General features: G+C 46.8%; 1 protein-coding gene across 1 annotated transcript in view; it reads left to right on the top strand.

The window, feature by feature from the left end:
• The first annotated feature begins 3,087 nt into the window (after positions 1-3,087).
• LOC122410664 (serine-rich adhesin for platelets-like) overlaps positions 3,088-10,416 on the top strand; it is a 112,067-nt gene continuing 104,738 nt past the window's right edge. Inside the window, exon 1 of the mRNA XM_043418996.1 lies at positions 3,088-3,716. Coding sequence (XP_043274931.1) covers positions 3,572-3,716 — 145 coding nt within the window. The 5' untranslated portion in view covers positions 3,088-3,571. The remainder of the gene's footprint in view (positions 3,717-10,416) is intronic.

Genomic DNA, 10,416 nt, shown 5'->3' with positions numbered 1-10,416 from the left:
GCTGTGGAGGACGAGTATCGTACAAACAAAGATCGTTCGAGCGCGATTATCCATTAGAAGAGAGGTCGTACTCGTGCATGCGCGCATGGACTCTTGTCGAGAATCTCGATATTGACGATACGCGTGCTTCTTGGCTGCACATATTCTAGTAATCTTTCTTGTTAAATCTCGATGAAAATGTGCCATCATGGAAATGAGCATTTACAAAAGTCGATGTTTTTGCAAATTTGAGGTTATTTATATGGTCCTATTAAGAGTATGGATCAGTCGACTAACCTCACTTGGAATTTTCGAAATCGAAATTCTTTGAGACAGTTTGATCGATTAAAAAAGGGCTCTGTCAGCCTACGCAGGACGATGGCAACAATCGACTGACAGAACATTTTTTTAATCGGTCAAACTGTGTCAAAGAATTTCGATTTCGAAATTTGCAACTATCTCTCTCGCACTTACGGTTGCGATATACCGACTCCTCTTAAAACTTTGTGAAAACACTTTTGAAGGTTAAACATTCGAACTTTTTGACGAAAAAAATGGTTTTTCCTGCGACCCCGGATAATTCCGATCAAACGATGTAATTTCTATGAGATTTTTTAAAGCACGTTTTTCATTATCGTAAGTACGAATGAGTTTTCGCGAAAAAGCAACAGTAAAAAACGACGCCATGACAGGAGGGGGGCAGAAGCCTCTGCGTTGTACTTTGTTCCGTCTCTATATCTCTGTCCTCCTATTGCCGGTTGGCACTCGCAGCAGCAGGAGTGAGTACAGTCGTAAATATTGCGATGATTTACGAGGCACTTTGCGACCAATTTGAAACGATAAATTTCGGACCGGTCTATACGTCGGTGCATCTTTCTCGCTATCTCTTCCGGCGTGTGAGAAGAATTTTATCCCGGAATATATGAGTGCAACTAGCAATATTCTCAACTCAGTTTATGACGCGTAGCGTCCTTTGTGTGCGCGAGGTTAAGATTTCGAGAGAGGCTCGCGTAAGTTTTTTTCTACGATCGACAGAATTTTTAAGCCTGAAATAAATTTTTCACCAGAACAACGATTCGAAGCGATTTCGTGGCAAACGAATTCGACAAAGTTTCTCGATCGTCGGGGGCAGTGATGCGTGTCGAAATGTTTACGAATTAATCCACCGAAGTTTCGTTGCGATCGTAGAATTTTGCGGCGAAGTCCATTTCAGTGGTGCGGAAGTGCGGTCGAGCGTTATATATACGCGAGTGTACATCATCCTGTGCCTTCGTACGTTTGCGAAATGAAATAAAAATACGGTGTGCGTCCTGTCGCGCGATGCGGTCGTGAGAGGTCCGAGAAAGGCGGGGGAACCGCGAGGGCAAAAAGCCAAATGGTCGCGCAAGGATTTAGCAACAGCCCGAGCGATACGACATGAACGTTCTCGCGGTGCAGCAACCTTTCGCGCGACGAGATATAATGCGCTACCCGCGACCTGGCCCCGAACCATCTTCCTCCCTCGTTGCGCGTTATTTAATTAACGTCGGTGCCGGTCGTGCTGCTCCGGGAAGCCGCGCTACATCCTCAACGCCAGCCGGCACGTTCGCGGACAGGAAACTTCTGGGAGGGAGAAAGCACGGAGACAATAGCGAATGGACGAAAGAGGACGCGCAGAATAGTGTTTTCATACGAGAAAAAAAAAACAATTATTCAATAATACTAATTGTTGCTGTTTTTTTGTTGCAGGGAGGAAAAAATCGTTGAAATCAACGCGTTGCATCGTGAGGCTTACAGCGGAATGTGGCTCCCGGAAATTCATCGCCGAAAAATTCGCCAGGAAAATGAATTCCCGGAAAATCCTTCAGGAAAATTCATCATTGAAAAATTCGCCAGAATAATTCGTTCTTTGAAAAATCGTCCGGAAAATTCACCAGGAAAATTAATTCCTCGAAATGTTGCGTCCCGCGGTAATTTAATTTCCTACAAATTTTACTATCTTTACACGTTCCACGATGTTACGCCTCCATCCTGAGATGCTGGTGCCGAATTTTCCGGAGTCGAGGCAGCGGTTCGTCGCCAAGTATTTTAACCCTTAGTGCCCACACCTTCACAGCGAGACACTTCGTGCACATGGGGTCACTTTGACCCCAGGTCATTTTTGACATCGAATATCTCGGTAACTATGCGCTTTTCGGAATAAAAGGCTCAGTCACCTTTTTGCAGTGAATTGATCCAACTTTAAGGCTGCAACGTCGGATTACCAAAAAAATCTTTTTTCATTGCTCAAAAACGTGCTCAAAGTTGATAGTGCGCGTAAAAAACGCTTTTTCTGTTAAATATCTCGTAAAAAATTAAATTTTGAACTTAAAAAAATCCTTACAGAGTTTTACAGACGAGGGTCCATGCCTCGAGGGAGAAATAGTTAACTTTGCAACCGTTCCAAAAAGTCTGTTTATTTTGGAGTACGAAGTGGCTGTGCTCCCTACTTTCAGAGAGGGGGTAACGATTTCTTAATATTGTGGGTTTTACTTATGAGATGCTCATCTGTAAATGCTATTCACGTGAGAAAAAAATGTTGGGGGGTCAACCTGACCCCAGATTAAAAATTGTCTGAGCAAAAGCTCCGAAGATGAGCAAATTTTGTTTGATTCTTCTCTTTCCTTCGGTCTCGATCGCACGTTGCGAGGCGACGCATAAAATAGCAATAAATTCGATGTTCAATTTCTCTGTCCAGGTCCTAACTGCACTTTTCGATCCGGAGCGACGCGAAGTTGGAAACTCGAAGGGGAGTAAGCGGAAGTAAAATTGAGCCAAACACGAGGCTTCAAAGTTGGAACGGCGGTCGAGCCGTGTGGCTGGCCCGGTATGAATGAAACGGCCGGGGAGTGCGGCGCAGCGCGAGCGAAGCTGGTCAGACGCCAGGTATAGCGATGCATTACGATGGAAATAAGGTGGGCCCGTGATGTATGACAAAACAGCAGCAGCAGCAGCAACAGCAGCAGAAGGGTACAGTGGAACGATAAATAAAAAGAGGTGGAAAAAGGAGTCGCGAAGCAGTCGCACGGCGGTTGGGTGATGGTCCGCCAGGTGTCGCGGTAGCGAGGGCCTCGTTGAAACACCTGACCGTTCACCAGCAGTGCAGCATGGACTTGTGCGCGAGACACACTCGCATTCAAATACTGGTAGCCTCCTCGGTGTCGTCGTCGAACGTAAACAAAGCGAGGGCGACAATAGTTTCGGGCCGAAGTGTTGACTCGTAAGAATAAGCAGTCGGTTGGGGCTTGGCGACGAGTGAAGAAACGATGTGGAATTGAAGGCACATCTCTGGAGGAAGAAGGATTCTGATGTTGAGTAGTGATAAGTGACCGGTGCGGTGTCGTCGTTACTCTTTAATATTAATCACTGAAAGAAGGATAAAATGCTCGAAATTATTTGATTGTCACGTTTATCGTTTCGGTTTGTTCAGAGGATACTTAACGTCGATCGAGGCGTCCACGTACCCGGGGTAAAGCGCGCGGTCCGATTTCGGGAAAAATGTAAGCTTCTCAGGGATGGTTGTTCTTTGAAGAGCGAGATAACACGAGACAGTTGCTCGAAGCCAGGATAAACGATGCTCGCGAACCGTTTGGTGCTCGTTATCGCGGCTCTTGTGCTTTTGGTGCAGGGGGAAAGCCTCGAGGGGCCCCTCGCCCCGCAACAGGACGTCGCGTTCGTTGGACGGAGGAGCGAGGATCGTCGTCGGGTCAACGAAAAAGGTAATTTCTTTCAATCTCTGTAGCATCTGCCTTCGTTCGTGCTGGCCACGAATGAACAAATTATTCAGCGTCGCTGTTTCCACGCGAATTTATATATTTCGTAGGATAATCGTAGACGAATGTCGACACGCTCGACCGATTTTAATCGGTACCGAAAATTTTGGAGCTTTCAGGGACGAGAATCGAGTGAAACGTCCGGAAGAAACAAAATGTTTTCTTCAAATGGCAACATTATTCATAAAATAATAAAATGCATCGTACGGTTAAGAAGAGAGAGAGAGAGTGCGCTGTGTGTACATCGCCGCGCCGGGAATCGTGCAACCAGCAACGACGGTGAACGTCTGAACTTTGTTGCTCTCACTCCCTCCGCGTTTGGTGGCTCCGTGTAATACTTTCCGTATTGTGTGTGCTGCAGCATTTTGTACGTCTGTGAGCGCGTTATCCTCTCGTTATGTGCCGGTTCTCTGACGGCCTTTGCTCTCGCCTGGCTCTGCTGCTTTGCGCGCGCGTGAAAGTAGACGAGCAACAGTACACGCTCCGTGTCCTATTCTCTCCGCTCTCTCCCGCCGCGCTGGCACCTTATTAACGTTTCTCGCTGGCGTTGACTCTCCTTGTTTTATGCGCGGATTGCAAATATTCATCAGCAGTTTCATTGATCTCCAATGCCAAGCGATCCTCGTTTATTAGCATCCTCAATTTTTTTTCTCTCTTTCCACAGAATAATTATCCGCCTTTCATCGTCCGCAGAACTCGTTCGACGCATTCTCATCGATCGGGCCTCCGAATGGGCGCGTGCTGTCGCTTTAGAAAGCCGGAAGGCTCGTCTCCGAGTCCAGGACGCTTCTGGAGTCACTAGTCCAGTGCGCACATCGTCCTCGGTGTTAGGATGCGTGCCAAGTGCATCGCGAACGCTTAGAAACGGGCCTGCATGCCTCCGCGTACGAGTTGCTCTTACAATACGGAGCAACGGATATCACTGTTACAAAATCGTGCGAACGGAGCGCTCGAGACGCTTCGTTCTCATTCTGCCCCATGACACCTTTCGAATCGGTTGCTTTATGGCTGCAAATCATTCTGATTCTTCGGCTTCATTTTTAAGGTTCTTATTCGAATTAGATTCGAGCGCGTCTCGGAATATCGTTGAAGCAATTTGCTCCATGTGTGATCGAGATCCCCGTTTTGTTTTTCTCTCTGAAACTCGAATGTGTGCAATCCCGCGTGCGTGCGGGCCACTCCGCACTTGATATACCGACTGGTTGTCGTACGTTTGCCCGATGCATAACACCGAGAGACTCTCGTTTTTTCTTCGAAGCGTGTGAACGTTTTCGTACGAGGTTTTCCTCCCAGTGACGACGAGGCTTCAAGAGAAACGACTTTACGTTGTTCCAGCGAACGGGCGATTTCTAGTTTATTACTTTTGCCAGAAGCTGTGCACGTTGGATGAGAAAAAATGGAAGCGCGGAGTGATCAGGCCGGATTTTGGCCCTAGCACTTGCGTTCATTGAAGTGTCGGGCTCAATTGGCCGTGAACAGCTCGAGCCTGAGGACGCGTCGGGTCCTTGGCGTCGGAGGATCGAACGAATTCGTATTTCGTTTTGACCAAAGTCCGAAGTTTCCAGTGCTCCAACAAAAGCAACTTTCGGAATGTCGCGGGTTCCGAAAGATATTTCAACGGTCGTTGATCTCGCTAAAAATGTTTCTTCCGGTGCATGCGGCTTGAGAGCGATGCGCAAGTTTGGAAAAACCGTACGAGCAGGGGCAGGCTCGTCCCGCTCGGAGAATCCACCTTTTTGTTGCTTCGGCGTCGTTCTCTCGCGGGCATATTTTCACCGGCGAGAGACATTCTCCCGCGCCGCAATCCCGAGCATCTTAATTTTCTTCCACGTTCTTATCCTGTAATGAGGGAGTTTTGGTGAGCGTCGTTTCTCATTCCGATTTCCTGCGGGCGCGACAGTTCGTTCGGGCGCAAATCTGTTTTTCATCGTGTCGGTAACCGAAGTCGTTTTCCTGCTCTTCAGACCTGGACGATTCCCGGCTCCGTGCGAGCTGCTATTGAATCGTTTAAATTCGCTTCCGAGCCCGCGTTACTTGTAATTCCGTTCAAACGAGTTTCGATTTATAAAATGGAAAAGAAAACGAGGAGGATCGATCGAGTCGCGGGCACCGATAAAAAGAAGTTAATTGTCGATTAGTATCTTCAGCAATGAAATAAAAAAACACACTTAGACGAGCATAGACGTGTTTTGAATCGCAGCGAAGCGAGGAGCAGGTTTCTGCGAGGAATAAATGCTTCGCGAGAGCTCTCCCTGCCGCCGCGTATATTTACGAATAAGGCGGATGAGAAGCGTCTTAAGGCAGGTGCATCGAGCGTAACGCGAGATTTCCAGAGCTTATAAAGCTCGTGCAGCGCTCAATCGCCAGCTAAACTTTACGATGAGTCTTGCCAGGGGACTCGCGAATGTGCTGGACTCTCGTAACTGAAAGAGAATCGGAGAGCGGAAGAAATGACATCGAATAAGAAAGCCCCGGTCTAGTTATCCGCTCGTGTACTTTTCTCATAGCATCACGCACATAAACATTCCCTCATAGAAGAGTAGAGAAAACCAGATACAGAAAGCAAGAGAGAGAGAGAGAAAGAACGGAAAAAAAATGCCATCGAGGAGAGTGCAGAGTGCAAGAAGTTGCGGTTAAAAAAAGAGGCTGACAAGAGTAGTAAGGAGAGTTTGAACTGACATTGGAAAGTCAAACAGGATCCTCGTCAGAAGAAGAAGAAGAAGAAGAAGAAGAGGCAGGAGCGAAGCTCGAGAAAAATGTTGCGTCTCATCTTCAAACGAGACGAGCAGCAGGCGCATAGGCTCGGGGTCTAACTCGCTGCATAGTTTGAACTGGTTTTCGCTGCGTTCCGCGCACCACACACTCCCCAATGATGGAAACGAGGATAAAAAAGTAGCAAGAAATTGAGTGTACAGAGCCCCCGGAGGGGGGGTGGGGAAATGAAAAATCTTAAGGGTGTACGAGCTCGAAGTATTCTGCGAGTGAGTTTCTTATTCCCTCCGTACTTCTACGTACGACTCTTACTCTCTCTCTCTCGCGTCGACTCGCATTACTCTTTTTATCATCTCTCTGCTGAGCCCTCGATCCATGCGCTCGCGGAATAACTACAAACGAGGAACGAGCCAGGAAAGAACGCGAATTTATTCTCCGGTGCGACGCGCGATCCGAGCGAGCGAGAGACGTATAGAGACGCTGGAAAGAACAGCCACGACGTCTTCGCGTCGCTTTAATCCAATTTTCTTAGCCAACTTTCAGCCTCGCGAGCGCAGCGACTCGTTCCTTGAACGCTGGCGATCGAGCTCCGACTCTTCGGCCTCCTCGATCATATTTCCACTCCCATTATTTATCGGACTAATTTCCCAACGTTTTTCTGTAATATCGAGACAAGAGTTCGATTCAATATAGAATGCACGAGTGTGCGAGTGTGACACTTTAACGAAGCCGTGAATTAAGGATCGGAATATTGAAAAAAAGGTAACGGACGACCGAGGACTTTCCCGTCACAACTCAAGTCACACGGCGACAGTAAAATCATAAAATAAAGAAGGGCGCGCGCGCCGACGAAAAACAGTCGCGTAATCTGCAAAGAGTGTAATGTTAAAAAATAAGTTGGAATCGCAGTCAGAGTGGCGAACCGAGCGGACGCGTCCGCATCCTGGAGCCTTTCTTAAAGTTCTTTTTCAATAAATATATTAATTCTCCTCACGGAGCTTGCTCCTCACAAACTCCTCATTACCGTTGACTGGAATAAATCCTTATTCCACAGTTCCTTCAACCGATCTCTGCATCAGCAGACTCAAGAGTTTCACGGTACGAAGGAGCCCCGGAGCAGAACCGTGTCTTTTGATTCATCGTTTCGTTTAAACATCCACGCACGTGTCTGAAGTGACCTCGAGTCGTTAAGCTCCTTCCATTCGATCGAGTCTCACCTGCTCGATCGAATTTCGTGATTTTCGACAGGAAATAACGTACAAAGGTGTTTCCCACAGTGCCCCGCAGTCGAACGAAAGGTCAATACACATCATTTGAATAAATAGCTAATTGCACAAACTGTGGGGATGCGAGGCATTCGCATTCTCCATCCTATTTTCCACTGAGTGGGATTCTCTCTCGCTCTCTCGTAATACACGCCAGATACACGCGTACTCAACAGTCCGTTCTTCTGAAAACTTTGAAATCGTAGACGTGCATGTACATTGTGTTGTTTCTGGCGATGGTACACAGTATTTTTATTGTGCTCGCGCTGGCGAGCGGCAGCGGTACCGGGAGCGAGCGCTCGCTCGCTCTTGCTTGTGTGTAACACACTCGATGGCTCCGCTCGCGAGCTACATCGCTCGCACCTAATTAGAAAGTTTCTCTTTCCTGCGAGAGCTCACTAGCTGCGCGGGCACCGCATGCACCAGCGTTCACGCACATTCGTAAGCCCCGTACTAATACAGACTCGCTGCGGAGCTACGACACCGCCGAGTTACGGAGCCGCGTCGTCCGCGCGCACCGCCTCTTTGATAGAAAATCTTTCCAACAGTTGCTTCTTCCATGTACGCGCCGTAGAAAGAAAAGAATAATCTTACGATTGCAAAGCAACGGAGCGTCCGGATCGTTAATTCCTTCGTCGATTCTATTCGCTCAGGAATACAGTTGCCTCTCGTGTTGCCAAAAAACACTGGCGGTTTATCGGGAAATCGAAAATCGTTGATAAAAAAATTTTGAAGATTTTTGTTGTGACGCTTCGAGAAATCTCGGTCACTCTTGTGCGCCGATTGCGGAAGCTCGTTCTCGTGCTACGTTTGCCCATTTTCGACAGCAGGGTGTCTAACGACCTGAAAAGTCATGAAAATTCTTAAATGTCATGAAATTACACTCGGACCTGAAAAAATCATTAAATGTCATGAAAAATTACCAAACAACCTGATTTTTTAAGATCTCTGCAACGCTCATTGTCATTGTCGATTTTTTGGTTTTCTTCAACATGATTTCAAAATTCGCGGGGTGGCGACAATGTCTGGTTCGTCAATACTCATCATCGATATAAAAACGAATATCGAATGAATAGTTTGTAAGAAAAAAAAGATTCTTTATTTCAAAATAAAATATCATTTCTTTGTTATTTTTATTGAATTTTTTTATAATTAAAAGATGAATAAAAAGTATCAGAACCATAAGAAAAGTCATGAAAAATTCCTGTTCCTTGACTTAAAAAGCCTTAAAAGTCATGAAATTTCTGTTCTGGTCAAAATTAGACACCCTGGACAGTCACTCGCTTCCATTTCAATTCTCAGGGAATAACGAGGCTCGAGGAATGAAAGAATAAAAAAATTTTACATCGCGTAGCAGGGCGATACGAACTTTTGATGCGCAGGCTCCACGCACGTTTGTTTCCTACCAAGGAAAACCATTTTCATTGTCAATTTGATGGCATGGGTTTTGTGAAAAATCTAAAAACGTAATGATTCTTTATTGGTTGTCCAATTTTGCAGGGTTGGTCAGAATTTGCCTTGTCGATCGTCGATCATCCGGATGGTTGGCGATTCCATCGACTCTTATCCCTTCGATCTTAATTTATATACTTTAAGCCGAGTATACGTAGGATCGCGAGTGGAGTCTGGGTCCGCGAGAGCCTCGTTCGAGAGACTGACGACGGGGGGGGGTGAAGGAACGCGAGGGATCGAGGCTCAAAGAGATTGACGTTTGAGAACCTTGAACGACAAAGAAAAAAGAGAGAGAGCAAGAGAGCTGTCATCTCCTCGTGCCATCAGAATTGAGCTCTACGTTCTAATTTATCTTTCAATTTATTCTCCAGCTCGTTGCAGTTCACCTCTCATTTGCCTTGCCGATTACAAAGGTCTGATTCGACCGAGATGAAATGTCGGATACTACCGCGTTTCGTTGATTGCGATATGACGTAAAAATCGCGCGCATGCTCGATTGAAAGGCACGAGAGGACGGGACGAACGGAAGCACGAGTAACTCCCGGACGCCGGGCGAGTGTGTTTCTCGTTGGAAATGTCATGCATCTTGATAATTTGTAAAGCCTTCATGAGTGCTGCCGGTCCCCATACTCGTCTGGGAGCTCGTGGGGTTCCTCTCTTCATTTATACATACACAGTTGAATTCTAGCTGCACGAAGAAGAGTCCTACATCGAGGGGCTCGATTAGTATCGTTCGTGCTGCTGCTGCTTCGTCGTGGGCGAACAGTTTTGCTTCTCGAATATTTTTTTTTCCTATTTTTTCTTTTTTAACGATTCTTCGTTCTTCCGAGGAGAGCAGGCCATTAAAATAGTTCCGAGGAGCAGCCTACACATAGAGCCAGGCATCCGCAGCCTCACGAAATCCCCTCGGACTATTATATCTAGTAGCTAACCAAGTTGAACGACGACGACGAGGAGACGCTTCGATATCGAGCTGGCTCGATCTGCAGTATGCTCTTTCGTTGTTTACTGCTTCAGCTCACAGAAGCTCTCGTTTTTTCCCACAATTTATCGATCATTCGCTCTGGGGAATTGGCTTGGGGGTTCCTATCACGCAGGACGTTTCCAGGCAACGGGAACGAAGAATTGAAACACCGCGATCGGGAGAATCGAGGCCTGGAATCGTTAGCCACCGAAAACAAGTTTTTTCATCGATTTTTCTTCCCCAAGTTTCACCA

Source organism: Venturia canescens, chromosome 5 (genome assembly GCF_019457755.1).
Source record: "Venturia canescens isolate UGA chromosome 5, ASM1945775v1, whole genome shotgun sequence".
NCBI lineage: Eukaryota > Metazoa > Arthropoda > Insecta > Hymenoptera > Ichneumonidae > Venturia > Venturia canescens.
The sequence above is the reverse complement of the archived record's forward strand: the minus strand, read 5'-3'. Positions and strand labels throughout refer to the sequence as shown.